The sequence below is a fragment of the Marmota monax genome, unplaced genomic scaffold (genome assembly GCF_021218885.2).
Source record: "Marmota monax isolate L192 unplaced genomic scaffold, Marmota_monax_Labrador192_F-V1.1 WCK01_AAM20220418_F8-fsc00024, whole genome shotgun sequence".
NCBI lineage: Eukaryota > Metazoa > Chordata > Mammalia > Rodentia > Sciuridae > Marmota > Marmota monax.
Genome location: NW_026695224.1, coordinates 20,662,519 through 20,688,905, shown reverse-complemented (window position 1 = coordinate 20,688,905; position 26,387 = coordinate 20,662,519). Strand labels below are relative to the sequence as shown.

Here is a 26,387-nt window from a genome sequence, read left to right as displayed (position 1 = left end):
AAACAACAACAACAACTGTAATTTGCAGTTTTATATTTTGTATACTTGAACTAACTCCTGATACAACAGCAGAAGAAGAAGAGGCAAAGTTGGCTGAGGTGAAGATGGAAAGTTAAAGAAGAACCAAGTTAAAGTTCAAAACTGTTTCAGTGGTGGTGAGACGCTTTCACAGGTAGCTGCCTAGCAAGAATTCATTGAGCTGAACTTATTCTTGTGAACGCCAGGCCAACTGGAGACTGAAGGCAAGGAGTCATGTTAACGTAGCTCTACTAATTTCCTCATTTTTCTGATGATTCACTAGGGAGAAAAATTAACTCTATCAAGAAGACTATTAAGTACCAAGAACCTCAAGAGTCCTCAGGGAGGAAAACAGGACGTACTCTTAAAGGCTTTGGCACTTATGGTATAGTCCAACTTTCCGAGACAGTAAGCAGGATCCAACTAGAATGTTCCCCCAGAGACACATTTTGGTAGGAAGCGCTGTGGGAGGAGTTTCAAAGCTAGGGAAGGCATCTGGCTTTTGATAACACCCTCCAGAAACATTCTTGCCAAGAACCTAGGCAGATGTACATCCTTCCATTCATGGCCAATCCCATCTATCTGGCCATTCGATACTTACAGGGCTCCTGATATGCACCAGAGCTAATGGCCATGCACTGCAAACGAAATGGGGAAGGATCCTGGGCAAGTGACAGTTCAGTGGGGCATATGCTTCCACTGGTTCCTCCTATTCTTTGTAAAGATGCCCCCACAAGAAACACCTAGAGCAAATGATCAGAGAATCCACCTCTCATTTACTCTGCCTCCGGGAGGAAAACAATAACAGCTATCGAGTAACAAGTACCTATTAGTCAGCCCTACATATCTGCAGGTTTATATCTATGGATTCAATCACTATGGATCAAAAGTTAAAAAAAAAAAACTGTCAGGTATGGTGTTGTCAGCCTAAAATCCAGCAACTCAGGAGGGATCACAAGTTCAAAACCAACTTCAACAAATTAGTAAGGCCCTAAGCAACTTAGTGAGAACCTGTCTCAGAATAAAAAATAAAAAGGACTGGGAATGTGGCTCAGTGGCAAAGCATCGGGGGTTCATTCACTCCCCAATATCTACCCTCCCCCTCCCCCCCTCCAAAAAAAAAAAAACCAAAACACCCCACTGAGCATGGTGGCTTGTAATCTTAGCAACTCAGGAGGATGAGGCAGGAAAAGCTCAAGGTCCAGCTGAGCAACTTGGCAAAACCCTGTCTCAAAATAGCAGGTTGGGGGCAAGGGGGACATTAGAGATGTAGCAAGATGTGGTAAGGCATCCCCGGGTAAAATTGCCAGTACCCTCTCCACCAAAATTGTGTTTGTATTGAACACGTACAGATTGTGTAAGAATAATTTATATTGTATTTGGTATTGTAAGTAATCTAGAGAAGATTTTAAAGAATACAGAGAATATGTGTAGGTTATATGCAAATACTATGCCATGTTATATAAGGGACTTGAGCAGCGAGGTGAGGGGGAGTTTGGGAACCAATTCCCCATGGATACAGGTGCACATGCCTAGCATATTCTTCACGTTTTACATGTATTTCATTTAGTCCTCCTTAATCTCATTTCACAAGTAAGAAGAATCAAGCGGAGACAGGTTAAGTGACTCCTCCAAGGTTACCTGGGTGACCAATGGCAGGCAGATTCAACCCCATACAGGGTCCATGCTTTTACCCACTCTTCTGTACTACCTGACCCCCACAACCTAATAACAAGCCCCCAAATCCAACAAGAGGTAGTTCAGTTTAACAAAAAGTCCTCTCAATTGGAGGTGATTTTGTAACCCTCTACCCCAAAGGACCCCTGGCAGTATCTGAAGGTATTTTTTTGGTTGTCAACACCAACAGAGGTGCTTCTGGCATCTAGGTATGGCCAGAAATGCTGCTCAACATCCCATGGTGCACAGGACAGTGCCTCTTCCCCCAGAATTAGCCAGCCCCAAATACCAATGGTGCCTCCTGGGCTGAGAAACCCGAATTCGATAGCAGATCAAACGTGTGTGACTTCTAAGGTACACCCCTACGTACATGATGGTGGTGGCGCCGGTGACGGTGGTGCTCCACTGCCTTCAGCGTGACTTTGGTAGACAGCTTTCTGTAGGAGGAGTCCCAGGCATGGACCATAAAACTCGTCTCTGGTCTATGAAGCTGTAGAGGCCGTTTGACTGTGATCACACCGTCTGTGCCCACTTTGAATCGAGAGTCTTCAGAAAAGAAGGCTGACCTTGGTCGACCCGTGCATCCTTCAAAACTCACTGCAGGGCAGAAATCACAGTGATTAGGAAATTAGGATTAGGGCAGATTGAAGACAAGGGTGCTCCTTCTCCAAAAAACAAACTGGATTCACCCACAAAAGCGCAACTCATGCAAAACAGAAGCAAAACCATCACCGGGTGACACAACAAAGCTGTCCCTGGAATCGATATTGTCATTCAATTCTTCATTCGCAATTACAGGACAACTGCTCACTGTGGTTTGTTTTTTTCCTCATACTGTTTTGTCAAGTGAAAACAATATCTAATCTAGAAAGTAGCTTTTCTGTTTCAGTAATGATAACCAAAAAAGGGCGCCTTCTTTGGATGGCTTTTGCCAGTGTGAAAACCTATCACTAAAATGACTGAGATAGGATACCTACAGACTCCACAAGTTGGAGACCAAGGTACAGTGAGATGCTGTGTATAGCCTCCATTTAAATGAATAGTATCCATTTCAACAAACAGTGGCAGATGCTAAGAGAGACAGTATAGCATAATGGTTAAGAGTAGACTCCAAGCTAGGTACAGTGGCGCATTCCTGTAATCCCAGCAGCTTGGAAGTCTGAGGCAGGAGGATCACGAGTTCAAAGCCAGCCTCAGCAAGTCAGTGAGACCCCCGTCTCTGAAAAAGTACAAAAAGGGCTGGGGATGTGGCTCAGTGGTTAAGCACCCCTGGGTTGAATCCCTGGTACCCAAAAAAAAGTAGACTAACTCAAGAGATTGAGGCAGGAGGGTCATAAGTTCAAGGGTAGCTGGGGCAACTTATTGAGACTCTCTCTCAAAATTAAGTAAAAAGGGCTCAGGATGTAGCTAAGTGGTAGAGTATTTGCCCAGCATGTGTGAGACCCTGAATTCAATCTCTAATATCACAAAAACAATCAAATAAAAGAAAGTAGACTCCATACCAAATTACCTGGGTTCAAGTCCCACCTCTGCCACTTACTAGCTCTGTGACCTTGAACAAGTTATTTAACCCCTTTGTGATTCAATCTACCCATCTGGTGGCATGAAAGCAACAATAGCAATTACATAGTAGGGTTACTTGAAGACATATAGAATAGTGCCTGGCACATAACAAATATTAAAGTTTATTTAAAAAAATTTAAAGCAAGCATAGCTTTGACTAATCACTGACTTAGCTCCCAGTATTATTAAAAAAATTGATAATAGTGAATATTTATTGAGTGCTGATTATAAGTTTATGATATGAAGCAGAGAGCTAATTCCTACTTGCAATATGAGGCATGGAAGAGAAACTGGTCCTTGTCCAGAGGAGGTAATGAAGGTTTCACAGAAAAGATCTTCATCCTGATCATAAAGGGTGTTAAGACAAATGCAAAAGGAAAAGAAGGACTACTTGGATGGCAGAGTGCTATGATGAATGGCTTAGAGGAAAAACTACTTGAAGTTTTACATTTACTAAAGTACTAAAACTTTAAAAAGCATTACTCTCCAAAGCTGGGTAAACTGTGGTAAAAAAATTTCTACATGAAATATCAGAGTCCCAAAGAACTCATTCAACAAGTCTCCATCAAGCTATATGCCTGACATTGTCCTGGGCTCGCTCAATTTTTTTTTTTTTTTTCAGTTGTCGACGGACCTTTGTTTTATTCACTTATATGCGGTGCTGAGAATCAAATCCAGTACCTTGCACATGCTAGGCAAGCACTCTGCCACTGAGCCACATCCGTAGTCCTGTCTTAAGACTCTTAAGGACAAAACATGAACAAGATAAATAAGGCGCCTGCTGCCATTGGGGCTTATGCCATTGAGGAAGAAAGGACAACACAGAAACCAAAAAATTCAAGGATTGATAAGTGATAGATACAAAGGAATTGAAATAAAAGAGGGTGATAGAAGAGTGAAGGGGAGGGGATGAGGTTGGGGAAGATAATCTCTTACATCAGATGATAAATGTGGGTCTTTCTCATGCGGGTATGTAAGTGGAAACCTGAAGAGTCAGCCTTCCAACAAACCTAGCTCAAGATCAACAGCTTTCCAGACTGGGCAAGGGGGCACACACTTGTGGTCCCAAGCTAGTAGGGAAGTTGAGGTAGGTGGATCCTTTGAGCCTAGAAGTTCAAGGCCAGCCTAGGCACAGTGAGATATATAGCTAGGTAGACAGACAGACATAGATGCAAATATATACATACATATGAAATTTCTAAATAAACAGATAAAATTTAAAAAGAAAAAGAAAAACATAACAAAGAACCTCTTAGGCAGAGGCAACAGTCAAAGACAGTTCATCCCAGGAAAACGTAGAAGTTAGCCTGTTTTCCTCTCTTTCAAATAATCTTCCCTCCTCCATCCAATGACATTTCTATTTTATCCAAGCGTTGTTTTATACAAATTCCTGCTGTCAGGCCTACTTTACAAGGCTAGATACCTCTATGCTCAGGAGGTCAGAAAGCCCCAAAGCTGCCCAGGATTCCTGGGCTGCAGTTCCCATTTCTTCCACCAGGGGACACCCTTGCAACCATGTCTGAAGCCCTTGCTTCATTTTCCTGCTCTTGCCAGAGAAAATTAAGACCTTGGATGTTTGGGGGAGAGAAGAGCAGTACTGTGATTATCCCCATTTTCAAAATGAAACCGAGGCTGAGAAGTTAAGAAATTACCTGACATCTCATACTAGTAAACAGCTAGTTATACTAACTGGAGCCACAACTGGGCCTTGAAGGCAACCAGAATATCACCCCAAAATATGCTTCTTTGACATGAATACTGAGCCAAAGGCACTTAAGAGGAAACAATTTTAAAAAGGTCTTTCTGAACTGCCCTTCCTTACCCACAGCCAGTCATAAAAATTCCTGGGAGAAGGCTGACCTGGACCTGCAAGATAGCCCTTGTCACCAGGGACTGGGAACTGATGTTGCAAGGATCTTTATATAAATAAGTTCATTGCCTTTTGGTAAGCTGAGGCAGGAGAATTGCAAGTTCAAAGCCAGCCTCAGGAATTTAGCAAGGCCCTAATCAACATAGCGAGACTCTGTCTCAAAAAAAAAAAAAAAAAAAAAAAAGTGAAACTTAGAGTGTTGCCACTGGATTATAAACCCAGATTTTGCCATCTTTTTGCTGGGTGGCCGTAAGCAAATGGCTCAACTTCTCTGAGCATCAGTTTTTTCTATTGTAACATGAAGGATACCACTGCTGGTGAGCCTACGCCTTCAGAATTTTGTGATGATGAACAAAACAGTGACACTGCTGCAGAGCAGTGCAAGAGATGATAGTTTGTGTGCTTCTGGACAGGCAAAACAGGAGTCTTTTCTAAATGCACAGAATAGCCACAAAATGACAATAGAAACAAGAGAAGAAATGCCAAGTCATTAAAGGATGGGAAGACACCCCCCCTTTAAGTCTATAGTAGGAACTTCTTTTCAAATTATAAAAGCAAGATGCTTTTCAAAGAACCCTCACCTACCACCAGCGTAAGTAATGGCACAACTAGGCTCTGTTTGGGGGCTTGTGTTGTAAGCAGTGAACAAGGGTTGCCCTGGATTCCTTTCTCTAGCTCGTCCAAATCTGGGCAGTGAAAGTTGAGACAAGCATGATTAGACTTGCTGAGGGTGGTGGCCTGAAAAAATGAAAATGGTTTTGCAAATAACTTGACGCAAGGCACTTAAGCTGCTGGGGCGTCTCATCTTAATGGTGGCTAAGCCTCACCCTTTGAGAAGTGACAGAGTAAGTGTGACAGGGAGCCCCAACCTGAATTTCCAAGCATTCATTAAGACTCATTATCTTTCTGTAAAACCGGATCCTCTGGGCTGACAAATTGCAAATTACAGGAAAGACAGGGGCTCTCCAGCTCCAGAAGGCCCTGGGAAGCTCCCCTCAGCCCTGGCCAAGGCTGGGTGTGCTTAGCCTCTGTGCATTCCCAGCAGTAACAAGTGGGTGGTGAGGGCAAAATGGGAAGCCAGAGCGTCAGCACATGGGGACTGAGTATATTTGAACATTCCTATAATTAAAAAATGAACAAAAAGCGAGACAACAGGAAATGGAAGAGTCTTTAACCCAGTCTGAAGGCCTTTCCTCAACCTGTTATTTGGTCACATGGACTAGAAACCAAATCTGAGACTCCATTGGCCATGTCTAAATGGGAAATTCTTTCTGCCACAAAAACATCACCACACCACCACAATCATGATCAAAAACTACCCACTCAGTCAATAGCTTCAACTGTTGCATTAAGACTTTAATTGTGTAAACGTTAACTAACACACCCTGCTCTATTTTAAGCACTTTACAAATATTAGCTTATTAATACTGGAATTCTATGAAGTCAGTATACTTGGTGTCCTCTTCTTCTTACAAATGGAGAAACAGGTGGCTGACAAGTGGCAAAGCTGGGATTTGAACATCAGCAGTCTAGAATCCATGCTCCCCAGGTGTCAGTCCTTGCCCTGAGCTCTATGTGTCTAATTTTTTGACTTATTCCTCACGGCATCATCAATACTATTTTCTTTTTCCTAAAATTATACAATGGTGAATGCAGGGGCTGAGCTGATTCACCCCAAAGTGAGGGCTTTTCCCACTGTTCCTCCTGCAAAATGGGGGTGTACTTTTCAGCAGTAATTAAAAAGGAGGACTTATAATTTGGGCACGAGGCACACTCCTATAATCCCAGAGACTCAGGAGTCTGAGGCAGGAAGACGGCAAAGTTCCGAGCCAGCCTTGGAAACTTTTAAGACCCTGTCTTAAAATCAAATAAAAAGGGGTGGGGGCGTACCTCAGTGGTAGAGAGGCCCTGGTTTTAATCCCCAGTACAAAGAAAAGAAAAAGAACAAAAGGGGGAAAAAGGAAAAGATGGTCCAGAACAGTATGAAATTATACACCAGAAAGTTAAACTAGTAAGAATAGCTAGGCCCACATGCCTGCAATCCCAGACATTCAGGAGCTAAGGCAGGAGGATCCCAAATTCAACTTAATGAGGTCCTAAGCAACTTAGAGAGATTGAAAAAAAATATATATAAAAAGGGCTAGAAGATGTGGCTCAGGGGTTAAGCACACCCTGGGTTCAATCTCCAGTGTCCAAAAATAAATAAATAAATAAATAAAAACTAGTAAGATAACTTTGTGAAAGTCTCTTTAACATGCTGAAACTCAGGCAGGGGATGTGGCTCAAGCGATAGCGCGCTTGCCTGGCATGTGTACGGCCCGGGTTCGATCCTCAGCACCACATACAAACAAAGATGTTGTGTCCACCGAGAACTAAAAAATAAATATTAAAAAATTCTCTCTCCCTCTCACTCTGTCTTAAAAAAAAAAAAAATGCTGAAACTCTCTCGTGCTGTTATTCATCCTACATTTTCTAGCATATTTGGCAGAAATAATAGCTTTAAACAGAAAACTCTGGAAGAGATGACTAAAGTTCAAATACAAATAAAACCCAAGTTCATGAAAGCATTGGGTCTGGGGCGGGCAGGCTTTGAGCACTCAGCAACATTCCTTCCTTGGAATTGCCAGCCTGAGACTGGAATGTGAGTGGGTAGATTTGAGACACTCTCAAAAGCCTCTATAGATTTCCTGAAGATGTTGGGATGTGAGGACAGGACCCTACTAGCAAAGGCAACTTACCCAGAGCTGAGCTGTTGGGTACCAGTGGGGAGATGCAGTCTCTGAGAAGTGCAGTTGTGCCCACATCACACACAAAGGGGAACATCCATCATGGATCCTCTCCCTCTCATCAGAACCAAGGGCGCTGCACTCAGCTTGACATCAAGGACCATTTGAACTTGAGCTCTCAGCTCAACCTTATGTGTATAAGATCAAAGAAGCTTCTGAGGCTCGTGAGGCCACACTGCCATTATGTACCCCCAAACCAAGGGCTTCAGTTTCTAATTTAAATCCTGAAGATGAAAAACAAGAGGTTTGATTTGATGAATGAAAGGACTCCCAAGGAGACAGCCTCATTTAGCGAAGTGGGAGTTTTTCCTGTTGGTGTCAGGGGCGCTGTTTCTAACTCCAGCCACAAAGCCATGAGTCCCCACAGATGCCCCTACAAAATTTCTCTCCATGTTGGCCATTTTCTTAGATGGCACTGGGTATTCCTGGCAGGGCTTCTTTGATGAATATCCACGAACTCAGTAAACATTACAGGTTTATTAAGTACCCGTCATCATCAGAAAATGTGACGTGATGTTTTAACAAATGGGAGGAGATGGATAAGTGGGCCTCTGGGTTTTTCCAACCTGGGGCATGTTGAAGAGGGGACTCAAGCTCCCCTGGGAACACTGACCATCTCATCTCTAATGAGTCTCTATTTCTACATGTCTATGTGCTACTGAGAACTATGTCAGTAATGACAATCTAAAATCCTTATTAGATTCAGCAATCCTGTGAAGGAGGGATTTAGCATCTCTTGTTTATAAATGAGGACACTGAGGCACAGAGAAGTGAATGAATGTGGACAAGTCACGAAGCTCTGAAGAGGCAAAGGCTGTGGTCAGGTACCACTGAACCCATCAAGACTTAACCACCAGACCTGCCTGTCTCTTAGCACTGACAACCGACTTGAGACACTCGGCCAGTTAAATGAATACCTGGAGGTTAATGGGAATTAAGAAGAGAGTAACTATAATGAGAGTAACAAGAGCAAAGCATCAGTACACATGCCATCCCTCTCTCCCAGGAGCCTTGGAAATATGAAGCCTTGGAAATCCAGTTCAAGACCTCAGAAAAACATAAGGATATTCAGACAGCCACATAAAGGAAGAAGTCTGAAACTCCAGATTCAGGAATGTTTTGAATTATATCACCACTTTGCATGAGTTCCTCTACCCAGCCAGCCACAACCCCAGAGGCTTCTCTGTGGAAGAAAAATTGAAAGGATCCTTACACAAACATGACTCCCAACATGTGGCCCCAACACCTGTGGGCCACCTGCTTCCTGTGCACTTTGGTTTGGTGAAGGCAGAGGCACCCACAGTTCTTGTTGACAGGTGGCTCCCTCAGGTTCCCAGGGACAGGAAACTTATTTGCAGGAAGCTTATCAGGTTGTTTCTCCTAATCTCCCCCTAATGCCTTTACCCAGAACAAATCCACAACTTCACCAATGGCCACCCTGAAATCAGATGTCAACAGTAAACACTGCCTGGGTAGGAAGCAGGAACAAATCTTTAAGAGATGAGGCTAGGTGAGGTAGCAAAAGCCTGTAATCCCAGCAAGTTGGGAGGCTGAGGCAGAAGGATTGCAAGTTTGAGGCCAGCCTCAGCAACTTAGCAAGATCCTGTCTCAAAATTTTAAAAAAGGGCTGGGGATGGGACTCAGTGGTAAGGCACCCCTAGGTTTAATCCCTGGAGAGAGAGAGAGAGAGAGAGAGAGAGAGAGAGAGAGAGAGAGAGAGAGAGAGAGAGAGAGAGAGAGAGAGAGAGAGAGAGAGAAGCAGGCAGATGGGGCAAGTGGGGCAGCAGCAGAAAGGTGACATGGAGAGAGGTTGATGATGTAAGATTTAAGATGAAGGAAAAACTAGTCCCAGCCCATTTGCCCTTTACTTCCAGAAAGGGAATCCCTTTACTTCCAGAAAGGGAGTAAGCACGGGAACTATCACCCTTTCTTCTGACTGTTCCACTCCTATGTGGATCTCCCCTCTGTTGTAAGGTCACTAATGCTGCCTGGGTCATTGCCGCAGTGCCTTTGATGGCCATAAATTTCTTTCTCCACAGCAAATACCAAGGATGCTGATCAGAATCAGCCTGGTGAAAAAATGCTATAAATGTCATAAATGGCACTTCTGGTGTTGGTTCACAGCCAGTGCAAACATGTTAATATTTTACCTTTGTGTGAACAGAGGTCAAACCAACTCCAGTTCAAATCCCACTTTGGAAGCCACTGTTAGAGTAACCTCCAAGGATGGTCACTGGGTGTTTGGGAAGCTTAAGCCACAAACAGGAGAGAACAAAACAAGGGGCTGTCAGTGGGGGAGGGGCTACATTCCAGGGATGAAAAGCCTATAGAAAAGTAAATTAGTGTCAGGAAAGAAAAGCTTTAAAAATGTTAGCAGAGGGGGCTGGGGCTGGGGCTTGGGCTCAGCGGTGGCGCATTTGCCTAGCATGAGTGAGGCACTGGGTTTGATTCTCAGCACTGCATATTAAAAACAAAACAAAACAAAACAAAAAACCTGAAGTTCTATCAACAGCTAAAAAATTAAAAACAAAAATGTTAGCAGATCATTCCCAGGGGTTCCCAGAGCTTTAGGCAGCAGCCCAGTGGGGAGTGGACAATTTAATAAAGGATATCTAAAGAAGGCCTCCAGAAGGGGTGCTGGGAGTAGTGCTCTCTCTGCATGCAGAAGCCAGGGAGGGGGAGAGAGGGAGCCACATGGAGGATCAGAGGGAAGGGTTCCAAGGCCTACCTAGGAACCACATCCTACTATGAGTCCCCTGAGACCAGGCCCTGTGTTGGCACTAAAGAGCCACCAGGGAACACAATAGATAATGCGACTTTCTTGAAGAATTTAAGTAATTAATGGGTTCCACACCTGTCTGTGGCCAGCACTGATTCCTGCTCCTTCAGTCCAAAAGGGCTGAGGGCCTCCTGGTGCCCTTTGTCCTTCTTGACAACAAGACCAGGAATCATTTTCCTTCCCAGGCCTCTCCTGGGCAGCACAGAAACTACCAGCAACCACTGATAAAACCTCACCCAGTTTAATGGCAATCTTCCTGCCTCGACAGGGTTCCAGTGGTTCCGCTGGGTAGGCTGGGGCTGCGTCTCAAGTCAAGACTGGGAACTGGGTTTGAATATTCCAAGGAGGGTGGGCACTGACTGGAAGAAATCTCGCCTTGATTCAAGAGGTGGGGGAAGAGAGGAGCACTCTCTGCCTCAAGGAGCTGGCAGCACCTGGACCTCCTGCAGCGGGATGGGGGGAGGGACTTTGTCCTTACCTGCCATAAGAGGGAAACTCGTTTGGTCTCCTGAAAAAGAACAAGAACCCTCTGGCTTCCACGCCAAATTGGAGTTGTTTTATTGTCTGAGCTTCTGACTGCATGCTAAGTGCACAGACACCCCACCCTGCCTGCCTAAATAACAGAGGTGCTCACTGCTCATTCCCATGGGCTGCAACCCAGGAAACATTCCTGTGGCCGGCTTGGGCAACTCCAGGAACTGTTTGCTTATTGATTAGAAAGAAAAGGCGCCCTTCTCCCACACAGTACCTGCCCACTTTTCCTTTCTGGAGGGTTCCCCGGGGCCAGAGAGGGCCCCATATTCTGAATTCCAAAGCACCTGAGTCCCTACCCCCAGTCCCCATTGACCAGAAGGGGCAACTGACAGCCTGAGAGCTGGGCAACTGAGTCCTGAGCCCTACTGCGCTCACTCTCCAGGTCTTTGATTCTCACAAAATAAGACCCGCTGACGGAAATTTCTAACATCATCTCCATACAGGGTCTAAAATATACTGCACCTCTTCTGAGTCATTTTTGAAAAAAAACACCTAGGCCTGGGTCCTGCCTCTGACTAAATCCAGATGTCCAGAGCTGGGGGAGCCCAGGTGTGGGTATATTTAAACCTTCCTCAGGCACTTGCAGGAAACACAAACCCAGCGGCTTCCCTTCTGTTTACCTTAGACTGTTGAGTCTTCATGTAACAGGAGAAAAAGAACCTCTCACCTCCTCAGTCATTTTATGTTCAGGGTGCCTTGTTATCTGTGTCTATTTTTTGCTTTTTTTTTTTGTTTGTTTGTTTTGATTTTAATTTTAATAGCAGGATCTTGTATATGTTAGAGGTGAAAGCTTACAGAATACAGACGATACAGCAGCACTATTTACAATAGCAAAATGTTCATCAACTGAGGAATGGATAAATAAGATATGGTATATCCATACAATAGAATATTGCTTGGCCTTGAAAAGAAATGAAGTAGCAATATATGCTACAACATGGACAACCCATTAAAACATCATGCTCAGAGGCCAGAGCTATAGACCACACATTGCACAGTTCCATTGACTGTATATGAAATGTCCAGAACATAAATCTACAGACAAGAGTGGATTAGAGATTGCTCAGGGCTGGGAGGAAGCCAGGGTGGGGGCTTTACTGGGGTACCCTTGGGGAGGAGCTGCAAATTCTCTGAACAATACTAAAACCACGAAATTCTGTATTTTGAATGAGTTTACTCTATGACATGTGAATTGTATTTCAATGAAACTGTTACTGAGGACTGAGGTTGTGGCTCCGTGGCAGAGCGCTTGCCTAGCACGTGTGAGGCACTGGGTTCAATCCTCAGCACCATGTAAAGATAAATAAAATAAAGGTATAAAAAAAATACAACATTATTAAAAAAAAAAAAAAAAACTGTTACTGAACAAAAACAGAGGCCATGTGCCTGTAATCCCACAGGCTCAGCTGGTTGAGGGAGGAGGATTGTGAGTTCAAAGCCACCCTCAGCAACTTTGCAAGGCCCTAGGTAACTCAGTGAGAACTTGACTCAAAAAAGAAATTAAAGGAGCTAAGGATGTGGCTTATTAGTTAAACACCCCTGGTACCAAGAAATAAAAATAAATAAACAAATAAATAAAGACCTTCCTATCCAATTTTCTTTGTTCACCTCTACCCATTTTAAAAAATATTAATCTGCAAGTTATAAAAATCAACCCATAAAATTTTTAGGATGGATAAATTATAGTATAGCTGATAAAAATAGGAATAAATGCAATACCTTTTTTTTTTTTTAGTTTGTAGATGGACACAACACTTTTGTTTTTATTTATTTGTTTTTATGTGATGCTGAGGATGGAACCCAGTGTTCTCACATGTGCTAGGGAAGTGCTCCACCACTGGGCTACAACCCCAGCCCCGTAGCACCATCTTAATAACGTTATTCTAACTGAAAGAACCCATTCACAAAAGGACTACATATTTCACTACTTGAAGATTCTAGAAAACTAGAGACACAAAGCATATCCATGGTGGCCTGGAGACGAGGGCAGGTAGGGGCTTGACTGTCAAGAGGCCCAAGGGAACTTGTGAGGTGACGGAAATCTGAAACTGGGTTGGGGTAAGGGCTGAACAGCTGTGCAGATCCTTAAAAATGATCTAATATATACTTACACTGGGTATAATTGTGTGGTATGTAAATTACATCTCAATGAACCAGAAAGAAATACAGTTATTAGGATTTCTTTTGAGGACCCCATGAGTCAAAGTCCCACAGTTCAAAACAGACACAATCTAAACACCCAATAATGCCAAGGCTATGAAAAAGTAGAGAGGGAAAAAAGAAACCATAAATAATTCTTAATGAGCAAGAATTATAAAAGTTAAAATAGGCTGCACGATGGCAGTCATTATGTGTGGACATCGTGAGTGCTATACACTGACCCTCAGGCTGTGTGAAGCAAGTGTGATTTTCTGATCCCCTGGACACTGAGGCCCAGAAAGGCTCAAGTCACTTGCTCACAGTCACACCTCCAAAGTGATATTCACACCTGGGACTAGCCCAACACCAAAGCTTCTGTTCTAACCACCAGACTAAACTGCCCTGCCCAGAGGAGGAAGGGACATTCTGGTGGGATGGGTAAAAGTCCAAGCTGGAGGTAGACAGCTAAAACCACACTTAGTCTCTCTGTGAAGAACATGCCTAGAGAGAGACATGCACCAATCCAGGGCCACATTTCCAAAGCCTAAGGACACAGAGATATGGCCAATGCTAACTGTGAAAACACTAGAAAGTTGCCTGTGGAATTTGGAAAGTTGGAATTTGGAATCTTTGCCTTTTGTATTTGAGATGGGATCTTGCTATGTTGCCCAGGCTGCTCAGAAACTCCTGGGCTCAAGCGACCCTCCTGCCTCAGCCTCCTGAGTCGCTGGGACTGCCGGAAATTTGAAATCTTTGAATCATTCCATAATTCAAGAATGAAATCTGAAAACTTCCTCTACAAAGAACAAGCATGAGGCCTGTACTATTCCCAAACAAGGGTTGTTCTGGAAACGCTCAGACCCTCTGCCTCTGACCTTTGGAACAAAACTGTTCAAACAGCCCCAAAGACCGGCTGGAAGCCAAGAGGCAGAAGCGAGGCATTTCCCACAGTCTCCAGGTCACATGCACTTGCGTATGACTCCACGACAAGCACTCACTTGTCCAACACAGCCTACGAGAGCAGCTTTTTCTTTAATGGACCCTAGCATCACTTTTCATTATGGCAACAAGTAAGCATTGATGGGAAAAGCAGCTGCTCTCAGAGGGCCTGCTCGGCCTACTCAGACTGCCCAAGGGGTAACTGCCCAGGCTCCTGAGAAATAAACCCAGCAACCAGCACCACATACCTCCAAGTACCAGAAAGAGAGAGAGAGAGAGAAAGAGAAATAGAGTGGGGTGCTCACTCTAAGAATCCCAAATAGGAAAAAAATGAAAATAAGAAGAGAAAATGGCAAAGAGACAAGCCCAGACTTCCGTATCTGGGGGCTAGAGCCACATGGCTAATTCTCGTCACACGAGGCCATGGAAGGTCACTGCACAACTGTCCCAGCGGTGATTCTCAACCTTCTTACTTTCCTGGTAGCAACCCTTGCAAAAGACTCCAAGATACATTTATCTGGACTGTTCCTACTTTCCACTATAATTCATAATTGTAAATTGACACATATAAATGCCATATATATAAAAGGTTATTCACTAAGGCATTGTTTGTGGTAGATAAGCATGTGAGACAACCCAAGTATCCATCACTAGAAGATTAATGTGGAGGCCATATGTAAACTTACTATTTACTTTCTATTTGAGAGAATTTAGGGTAGAGGGTGTAGCTCAGTGTCCGTGTTTGCTTACCATGCAGGTCCTTGGGTTCAATCTCTAGCACTGAGAAAAAAAAAAAAATTATTTTGGCCAAATACTCAGAGGAGTTAGGAGATTCACATGCCAATTAAAAGACACCTCGTGTCAGACATAGGGGCGTGTGCCTGTAATTCTAGCTATTTGGGAGGCTGAGGCAGGAGAATCACAGGTTTGAGGTCAGCCTCAGAAATTTAGTGAGACCTTGTCTCAAAATAAAAATATAAAAAGCTGGAGCTGATGGGGCTGGGGTTGTGGCTCAGCAGTAGAATGCTCGCCTAGCATGTGTGAGGTGCTGGATTTGATTCTCAGCACCACATTAAAAGTAAATAAATAAAAAATAAAGGTATTATGGCCAACTACAACTAAAAAAATAAAATAAAGTTAAAAAAAAAAAAAGCTGGAGATTTAGCTCAGTGATAAAGCGCCCCTGGGTTCAATCCTCAGCACTGCACACAAAGGGTTCCCTCGGGGGATTGAGAACCCTCTGAGAATCTCAGTAACACAGGATGCAGGAGCCCATGGGTGGTGAGCGGAGGGTGTCTATGTGGGCAGTGGGAAAGAGGGAGGATGACCCACACGTGAGCGGAAAAGGAAGGGGCACAGAGGGCAAGATGCTGATCAGCTGGTCTAGCGGGAGGCAGCATGCTAAATGCCAAATCAGGTGACCAGATTCTCCCTGCAGTACATCAGGGTCCCTTGCGTTCTTTCTGGGAAAAGCCTTCTTGCAGGGGCTGAGCTGTACCCACACAGATATGGTATTCAAAGACCTTGGATGTCAAGTTTTTTAGAGATCATTCTGACCATGTTTATAGGTTTTACACATGTGGATCCTTTCTTCCAACAAAGCCAGTTTCTAGAATGGACTTTAGAATGGATTTTTATGGATTCAGATAAACAAGGAGTCTGTACAGGCTTAGTCAGTAGAAAGGTAAAACACAGCATTCAGAGGATTCGACAAGAGATGGCCTCTATTCCAGAGACAAGGATGCAGAAATTAAAACGCAGGTGATAGTTTTAAAAGAATCAAGTAACTGGATACTGTGGGGCACACCTATAATCCCACCTACTCAGGAGACTAAGGAAGGAGTGGGAATTGCCAGCCTCAGCAATTTAGTGAAACCCTGTCTTAAAACAAAATTTTAAAAAGTGGGTCTGGGGATGCAGCTCAGTGGTAAAGCACTTGCTTGCCTAGTACACATGAGGACCTGGGTTTGACCCCTGGCATTGCAAAATAAATAAATTTAATTAAATGATTTTAAAATATTTTTAAAAGAAACAGTAAAATGGGATATTGAAATGGCTTCCAATCTCTGCAGAAGGATATAAGACATGGGTGACTCTGCTCATCTCAAGAGACAAGCTGCTGATACAAGGGGTTAAAGATGGGAGGGACACTTTTTATGTACTTTTGAATCATTTAAACTAGTTTGTGTTTATCTTCTTATCTTTACATCTTTCTTTCCTTTAATAAGAGAGTTGAGCTAAAGGAAGGACTGGGGTAGTTGATGTAACTTCAGTGAGCAACCAACCCAGGTGCTGTGGCTTCCAAAACCCAAAATGCTGACTTCGGTTGCATTATCAGAAACAAGACACTCAAGACATGGGAGTCTGTGGGTTCTGTTCTGTCTGATTCTATTTGTGGTTTGACAAGAACATTCTCAGGGTTGCAACATTCTCAGGGTTGCAATCTAATGATCTAAATGATGGATGTTGTTTCTTTTTCCAAGTGTCACACTTTAAGAGGGACATTGACCCCTGAATCTAGCCCAGGGTCAAAGGGGCAAGGATGATAAGTAGTCCTAATGTAGAGAGAGGGACAGAAAAGGAGATGAAATGGGATCTTTGTTTTTAGGATTTATAAATCTAACTCCTTCGAGAAGAATCTGTCACAATGGTACCAGAGGGCAAGTGAAGAATGATGGAGAATAGAAAAGAGCAAGACAATCCAAGAAGAGGGCTGGGGTTGTGGCTCAGCAGTGGAGTACTTGCCTAGCACGGGCAAGGCCCTAGGTTCGATCCTCAGCACCACATAAAAATAAATAAATAAAATAAAGATATTGTGTCCATCTACAACTAAAAAATAAATATTAAAAAAAAAAGACAATCCAAGAAGAGAAGGAAATTTCTTGTGCTAAGAGCTGATCTCGAACAAAACTGAACTGCCAGCCTCCTGCAGGCTCCTCTCTCCAAGTATCAGCATGGGTGGCTGCACCAGGTGCTGCCTCTGCATGACACTGATAGCTGGTGTAAAAGCTTGGAGTCTAGATAGGTCTGCACTTTAATTTGAACTATGCCTCTAACTAGTTGTGAGCCTTCAAGAAAATTCATTAGCCCTGGAGTCTCAGTTTCCTCCTTCTAAAATAGAGAGAATGGTCCCTATCCATCACAGAACCCAAGGGAAAATGGGGTGAGTCCTCTACATGTTGCTGCTGCCATCACCACATTATAAATGGTGTTTGCAGAACTGGAAACTTCTGCAGCTGCTTCCGAGGCTGCTCTGCAGGACAGGCAGGGCCCAGGTGGCTGTGGAGACTTGGCAGGGCAAAGACTGCAGTGCCTTCTGGGAAGGCTAGAATATCAGCAGTGCCTCTCTCTGGCCTCAGCCCACACCCCCAGGATTGGCCACTCCTGTTTACGGGCATGGTGGCCCTTGCCTGTGGGGAGTGCCGCAGAGCCAGAGGAAACTCCAGACTTGGGAAAGTCAATCCTTCCCCACCCCTTCTCATCAAAGTTTTGGTACCAAAGGGAAGAGTGTCTGCCCACACCAACCATTCCTCCCTTCTCAGGCCACCTGGAAACGTCTCTCTGGCCATAAAAGGAAGTTTCCCAGTTGCTCTTCTGCTTTGTCTGACCCACTCCTTGAGGGCTTAGCAGCAAGAACTTCAGAGTTGGGCCAGGATTTAGTTAGATCTGTAAATGGATGTCAAAGAAGGCATGAGTGCCCTGGTATGGTGGGAAAGGATGTGGGTACCCCTGGGAAACTCCACAGCCTTTGACAGTTTTCTAAAGGGGTCTCAGATCCCAAAAAGAGAATCTCTGGATTAGAGACAAATTTAGGGGTTAAAATGAATGTTGATGGTGGGAGAATGAAGGGGACTCAACTGTGACCACCATATCTGGTTGTCTCCAATGCCCCCGGCCTTCAACTCAAACCCTCTGAGCATCTGCAGAAAAAGAACTCCAAACCTCCTGGAAGCATGCCCAGAGAGCATGAATAATAACACACCTATAAAGCACAAGTGACTAGTGGGGGCAAGGTAGTCAAAATGGGGGATTGGAGAAGAACATGGAGAAAGTCAAGCATCCAAGTTCTCTCCCCACAGACCCAATTCATATATCTATCTATCTATCTCTGTCTCTCTGTCTCTCTCTCTCTGGTGGTGCTAGTGATTGAACTCAGAATTTGGTGCTGCCAAGCTTGGTGGCACACACCTGTAATCCCAGTGGCTTGGGAGGCTGAGGTAGGAGGATCACAAATTCAAAGCCAGCTTCAGCAACTTAGTAAGGCCCTAAGCAACTCAGCGAGACCCTGTCTCAAAATAAAAAATAAAAATGACTAGGGATGTGGCTCAGTGGTTAAGCGCCCCTGGGTTCAACCCCCAGTACCAAAAAACAAAAACAAAAAAACTTAGTACAAGCTAGGCAAGGCTGTACCACTGAGCTCCACCCCCAGCCTCGACCTACTTCATCTCTTGGCACCTGGACTATGGCAGTAGCCTCCTCACAGCATTCCCAACTCTGGCTCAGGTGCTCCAGATTCCTCTGAACAGCCCCTGTGAGTAATTGAGGGGCCTCACTCTATTTAGAGCTCTCAGAGACCCACTCCCCACTTCCTTTCTCTCAGAATGAAAGCTCAACTCCTACAATCAGGTCGCAGCTGACCTGGGCACCCATTCCCCTCACTCCAATTCACTCTGCTCTGGCCAGGACCTTGGCTATGCCTGCTCCAGTTTGCATTTGCTTCACCCCCTGCCTGGCATTCTTCCTCAGATGACTGTGTGGCTCCCACCTCCCTTCCACTGAGTCTTTGCTGAAATGCTGCTTATTCTAAGGTCACCTTCAGGCAGCTCCTGATCCCTGGATTTGAAATGGCAGCCCAGTGCCTCTAGCACTCTCTCATCTGACCACCTTATTATATATTTACAACTCAGGGACCTTGGGGTCAGCCCAACAGAAGTGGGCAGGGATGCTCATGAGCTAGGAGTGCTCATTATGACTGTCCAAGTCTTCCTGAGCTGGCCAGGACTGTGCCTCAGCTTAATGGTCAACTCTAAGAGCTCAGTTGTTAACCCTGTGAGAAGCACCATGCAGAAGCTCGTTCATCTTCACTCTCCTGAAAGTGGTGGGCCCTGTATTATCCCCACTTTGCAGGTGAATAAACCAAGACAGAGGTGGAGTGATTTGCCCAGGGGCACACAGAAGCCAACCAGACAGAGACAGGTTCCAACATCAGGCACTATAACTCCACCTTACCCTGGCCCTATAATTGGTTCTATGTGCCTCCCCCGGCTTCTCTCTCCCTTTTCACTCCCTTCACAAAATCGCCCAATGGGGGTGGCAGGTTCCAGGTAGGGGTGGTTTATTCCTGAGACAAGCTACGGTGGCATCTCATTAAACCTGGCACTGCAGGTAGAAGGCCAAAGAGCAGATAGGCCAGACAGTGCTGACAAGCCATTCCTACACCTGTGGAGACTTTGGGGACTTTGACAACACAGGAACTGGCTTCAAGAGCTGTAAATAAGTTGGCTCAATACCTTGATTTGTCGGCCTCATCAAACCTGAAAGGTCACATGGCCATTCCCAAAGTGTTAATTTGCTTAAATACGAGTGAAACCTTTGGGTGTAATTTCCAGAGAAAGTCCTGTCTTATGACGTGAGAAGCCATGCCAGAAAAGTCAGGAAGACAAAAACCTTTCTCTCCAGGTCGATCAATTCCATGGAAAAAAATCACACATTAACGAAACCTGGGACAATGGGGCAAATGCTTGCCATCAACGCCAGCTTTAAATTCCTTCTCCTCTCAGTTATAATGCGCCGCTTCTGCTGACTGGGCAGGACTTCAGGCCAGGCAGGCTACAGCTTTCTCTTTTAAACACCCTCTTAAGCCATTAGCTTAGGCCCCTCTGGAAAGCCTGCCTGCCTGCCTGCCTTTTGATTACATAATACATCAAACTTATCTGGGGTGCCTTTTTCCTTGGGCAGGTGGGTAGTTTCGGTTTCCCAGAATGCTTTCTGCTTATGAGAAGGCTACAAAACAAGGCCCTACACAGGGCTCAGGGCCAGGCAGAATCACTGGACATTAGAGACTGTTTACTTTTTTACTTTAGCTCAGAACAGTAGCTGTACTAATCTGATCCAGACCTGTTTTGCTAATGATCTTATTCCCCACCTTGGTATTTTCTAAAAGTCAACACAAAATTTGCTCACTTAAAGCATCAGTGGTGTTTAGTATATTCTCCATGATGCACAACCATCAGTAACTTCTAATTCCAGAACATTTCCATCACCCTAAAAAGAGATTCTCCCTATTAGCACCCCTCTAAGTTCCCTTCATCCTCCATCCCCTGGTAACCCCTAATCTGCTTTCTGTCTCTATAGATTTGCCCATTCTGGTTATTTCATATATAAATGGTGCCTGATTTGCAGTGGTTCACGTTTTCTAATTCAATGATGGTTTGAAACTGATACATGTTCAATAGAAACCAAAAATCAAATTTTTAGTTTTGATTTTTTTGTTTGAGTTTTGATCTTTTTCCAGGCTGGCAAATACGCAGTGTGCAGCACAATACACTATAATTTATTGCTAAGCTATGATGTTCAGCAAGTTAGGTACATGAAGTCCATTTTTGATTTATCAGGACCCAATCCCATCACAAGTTGAGGAGCAAGTGTAAGTGAAATTGTGCAATGTTGTCTTTTGTGTCAGGCTTCTTGACATACCATAATGTTTTCAAATTCATCCATGTTACATTATAATGCTTCATGCCTTCTTATGGATGAATGTTATTCTATGGCAATATACCACCTTTTGTTTATTCATTTATCAACTGCTGAACATTGGGGTGTTTAGGCCTGTCTGAATAACACTGTTTTGAACATTCACGTACACGTTGTTGTCTAGACATATACCCTCAATTACCCTGGGCATATTCTTAGGAGTGCAATTGCTGGGTCATATGTAATTCTATGCTAAGGGGCTGTAAGACTCTCTTCTCCAGCGGCCACACAATTTTACACTCCTAGTAGCAGTGTGCAAGTGAGAGAGCGTGCTGGTTCCTCCACATCCTTACCAACAGTTACTTTCTGTTGTGTTCTGTTTCCTAGTGAGTGACAGTGTCATTGTGACTTTGCTAATGGTCTTTAAAAGAAACACATTAACTTCCCTAGAATTCTAGACACCTTGTGAGCACTGCTTTGAAAGCTGAAGCCTTTGGTGGTGGTAGTGACAGTGATGATGAGAGCAGTGAACACTTTCTAAAGGACACTCTGTGACAGGCTCAATAAATTAGTTCTCTGATCTTGACAGTGACTGCCAAGTGTGGCAGCATATGCCTATAATCCCAGAGATTCAGGAGGCTGAGGCAGGAGGATTCCAAGTTCCAGGCTGGCCTGGGCACTTAGCAAGGCGCTAGTTCAAAATAAAATTATTTTAAAAGGATTGGAGATGTGGCTCAATGGTTAAGCACCCCTGGGTTCAAAACACAGTAGGTGGGGAGAAGTCAATGTGAAGAATTCTCATTCTTTAAAAGCTATATATAAAATGCATTTTACTATGTAAAATGTTAAAGTGCAGTTCTGAATGATTCAAATTCACACTATGTCTGAGTATGTCCAATGGCCAACACTGCACTCCTACCGTGCCCCAGGCACCCTGCTGAGCACCTTGACTGTTCATGTTCTGCAAACATTGATCACTATTATTAACATTACTTTAAAAAGCCACAGACAATAGTGTGCACCTGTCATCCCAGCACTCAGAAGGCTGAGGGAGGAGGATTGCTTGAGCCCTGGGAGTTCAAGACCAGCCTGGGCAACACAGCAAGTCCCATTCTCTAAATGAATGAATGAATAAGTAAATAAATAAGTAAAAGTGGCTGGGTGTAGAGTAAGTGCTTAACATGAGCAAGGCCAAGGCTGATCCCCATCACTGACGGGAAAAACTAAATAGTACATGAACTATGATTGTTACCTACATGAAAAGAAATCTAAAATAACTATATTTGGTGTTTGTTTTGTTTTGTTTTGTTTTAATAACTGCCTCTCCTAAGTTTCCCCTTTTGAGGGGAGACTCTGTGGAAGATGGAGCCCTGGAAAATTCTCCTGCCTGGACTTATATCATCTTGATCCTGATATCTAATTTCAGGGGCTGTTAAATCATAACCTTTTGTTCCTTGTGAAAGCAATATGCTGATACCCTCAGGTTTGCTTTCCTTAGACGCTTCAGATCTGGAAATGCCAGCTTTGCTTTATTATAGGGGAGGGGAAATAAAATAAGCCTTTTTAAATTACAAACTTAAATTCCATGTATGGCTGGTGTGCATGGATACAGCTTACGTGAAACTCATGTGCTTATAAAGACAAACAGAAACTTCTGACTGCTCCCAGAATACAACAGAGCATCCAGTTTCTCCCTGAAGTGGGAGAGCAAAATGGGGCACGGCTCATCAAAGTCAAGAACACCCCCTTCTCTCTCTGCGTTTCCTACTGTGCACACCAGTGGCTTCCACAGGAGGCAATGTTTGAAATGGCTTGTGTGTTAGATTCTACGCTAAATAAAAGACATTCTTGGGATAGTTGAGGATATTTGAATATGGAGTCAATGTCAGATGATACTGGAGATTTTTCTACGTGTGATATTTTTCATGGTTCAGACAGTGGTCCTCACTCTTAGGAGCTGTGGGTGGTGAGATATGTGAGACACTTTTTTCCCCTAAATATGAACTTAATTTTCTTAATGGACATAAAAATTGAACATATTGACAGGGCACTGAGGTTTCAGCATTTGCTTACATTGCATAATGTTTGATGTTTGATAAGCATATCTATCCCCTCAAACATTTATCATTACTTTGTGGCGAAGCATTTGATATCTTTTCTTGTAGTTTTTGAAATACACAATATAGGATTGTTATCTCTGGCGACCCTACTGTGCAGTGGAACACAGAACTTATTTCTCCTATGCAACCAGCCAAAACTAACCAAACTAACCAGCCAATCACGTATGTACATATGTATGGTACTGGGGATTGCATTCTAACACTGAGCCACATCCCGTCCTTTTTGTGTTTTTAAGACAGGGACTTGCTAAGTTGCTCAGGGCCTCGCTCAGTTGCTGAGGCTGGCCTTGAGTTTGCGCTACTGCTTCTGGCTCCAACTATTTAAATTTATTGAGGACATGATCAGGACTGACATCTACCTAGAATGCCTGTGATCAGTCTTCTGCCCTCTGGGAACAAGCATTGTACTCTCCATTCCTTCTAGGAGTGCAGCATACTTTCAAATGGCTCATCACATACAAATGAAGCAATAAGAAAGACAGCGTGCAGGCACTGTAAAGTGAGGTTGTCCATTGTATTTTTAAACTATTTTTTTGTAAGTGTGGATTGCTGGGATTGAACCCAGGGCCTTGTGTATACGAGGCAAGCAATCTACCAATTGAGCTATATCCCCAGTCCTCTATGTATTTTTTAAAGTTTTCCCTAATTAGGAGCTGGGGTTGTGGCTCAGCGGTACACACTTGCCTGGCATATGTGAGATACTGGGATCGATTCTCAGCACTGCATATAAATAAATGAACAAAATAAAGGCCCATCAACATCAAAAAAAAAAAAAAAAAGTTTTTCCTAATTAAAAGTTTTGGGAATGGGGAAAAATTCCAGGAAAAGAAAAAAAAAAAAATAAAATAATCAAACTAACCAGCCAACCATGTATGTATACATGTATGGTACTGGGGATTGCATTCTATCACTGAGCCACATCCCCGACCTTTTTTTAGTTGTTGATAGACCTTTATTTATTTATTTTTTAATTTATATGTGGTGCTGGGAATCTAACCCAGTGCCTCACACATGCCAGGCAAGTGTGCTTAACGCTGAGCCATAGCCCCAGGCCCATCCCCGCCCTTTTTGTGTTTTGAGACAGGGTCTTGCTCAGTTGCTGAGCCTGGCCTTGAGTTTGCACTACCACTTCTGGCTCCAACTGTTTGCTTATTGAGGACATGACATCCACCTAGCATGCACTGACACGGCTGCACCAATGGCTGAAACATGGAAGATGTCCCTGGTTGCTTGCTTGGTGAGCAGCCTCTACTCTGAGTCTCCGGGGGTCCCTCCACCATGCCAACACTACCCTCTAGCTACTGCCCAGGACCTCAGGACCTGGCATCCACTTTGCCTACAAGAGGTCCATGCTATTCTGGCCATTGTTAAAAATTTGTAATATCACTCAAACATTCTTAACTACAGGCCATATGCCATCAGCCATCCCTTCTACTTTAGGAAGGTCCAGCATCTCTCCTTTGGGCCAACTGTCAACATGTTCCCCATAAATAAGAACAGGAAGGACTATGTGGCTTAGAGATTAAGAAGGCTCAGGCTGGGATTTTATCCCAGTTCTGCCAACTCCTAGCTATGTGACCCTCAGGCTACTACCTCACCTCTTTGGAATTCAATGTACTTCACCACAAATGAAGATAATGTATCAATTCTTCTATAATGCTTGTTTGGAAAATATATATTTCTTCTAACATGAGTGATATATTAGAGAACAATTTAAGCATAACTCAAATGTCTAGTTTGCTCATGTGTGAGATTTTGTCTGTAAGAAATACTAAGTGAATTCAGAAAATTATACTCGGCTCAGAGGTACAAATGCACAAAAAACATGCATCTTCTGGCAGACTCAGTTCACCACGTGTGTGATACCTATCCACATCTGGCATCCAGATGATCATTATTCCACCATTGTACACTAACAAGCTAAAACCCTACTGAGATGCCCACAAGCAACATTGTTTTCTTCTAATGTATATTATGTCACATTGAAGTTGTTTTTGTTTGCTTTTTTAAGAGACAGGATCTCAGTGGGCATGGGAGTGAATGCCTGTAATTCCAGCAACTAGGGAGGCTGAGGCAGTAGGATCACAAATTCTAGGCCAGCCTCTGCAATCTAGGGAGGTCTTGTCTCAAAATAAAAAGCAAAACACAAAGGGCTGGGTTATGATTAGTGATAGAGTGCCCCTGGGCTCAATCCTCAGTACTGGTTTAAAAAACAAAAGAGAGAGAGAGAGAGAGAGAGAGAGAGAGAGAGAGAGAGGCAGACAGACAGACAATGTCTGAGATGTTGCCTAGGCTGGCTTAGAATTCCTGGGCTTAGGTGATCCTCCTGCCTTAGCCTGCCACATAGCTGGTGTGTGTAGAACTCTCAGCATTGTTCCTCTAACCCCGTTGTCCTATAAGCCTAACAGTTTGTGCTGAACAGTTTTCCATAACATGGTTATTTTTTTGAGAGGCTTGTGTCACATTTCAGTAGGACTACTGAATGTGACAGTATCTCACAGGAGATGGGATAAGGCAAATATAAGGTCTACATACAGCCCAGGGACAGTGGCACATTCCTGTAATACCAGCTACCAGGGAGGCTGAGGCAGGATGATTACAAGTTTCAGGCCAGCGTGGGAAACTTAGGGAGACCCTTCCACCAAAAAAAAAAAAAAAAAGGCCAGAGATGTAGTTCAGTGGTAAAGAGATCCTGGATTCAATCCTCAGTACCAAAAAAAAAAAAAAAAAGATATGTGTACAATTGAAGGTTAGCCCAGAACCAGGCCCATTGTAAACACTGAATGAACAACAGTCAATTACTGGTCTGCCACTCACGGCAGACAGAACTTGGTGTATTTAAAATGCTCAGTGAACATTTATTGAATGTGCCTTATGAGGTCTATGGCTTATTAATCTCAGTGGACCAATTAAAGAGAAACACTCTTCTCTCCCAAGAGGCTACGGAGGGGCAGTGACTGTCCAAAAGGCAACTTGGAGATGAAACCTCAAAGCTTTTTTTTTTTTTTTTTGGAGGTACTGGGGATTGAAGCCAGGACTTTGTGCCTTATAGGCAAGTGCTACATCCCCAGCCCAAAGTTTCAAAGATGCCTCACCCTTCCATGCATGAAATGAGGAGGTCCAGCATCATGAAAGACAATGACCCTGTCAGCAAGGATCCTGCCAGAGTGGGTGGTACACAAGGCAAGGACATAGAACATGGGTCATCACTGGGTTACATGGGGTCAACTTTTTTTTTTTAAATCAAAGTTAGCATTTTTTTAAATAAA

The 26,387-nt window shown here is 43.8% G+C and overlaps 1 protein-coding gene and 1 long non-coding RNA gene across 4 annotated transcripts in view; one reads left to right on the top strand and one right to left on the bottom strand.

Annotated features, from left to right (window-relative positions):
* LOC124086259 (uncharacterized) overlaps nt 1–26,387 on the top strand; it is a 103,486-nt gene that overhangs the window by 32,667 nt on the left and 44,432 nt on the right. The gene's annotated exons all lie outside the window — the stretch shown is intronic.
* Cdh1 (cadherin 1) overlaps nt 1–26,387 on the bottom strand; it is a 76,278-nt gene that overhangs the window by 25,319 nt on the left and 24,572 nt on the right. For 2 of the 3 annotated variants that reach the window (XM_046434276.2, XM_046434278.2), the window contains one exon: nt 2,066–2,292. In XM_046434276.2, the coding sequence (XP_046290232.1) occupies nt 2,066–2,292 (227 nt within the window). Of the gene's footprint in view, nt 1–2,065; nt 2,293–11,171; nt 11,194–26,387 lie in introns of those variants that run through there. The other variant, XM_046434277.2, reaches the window with a different exon arrangement.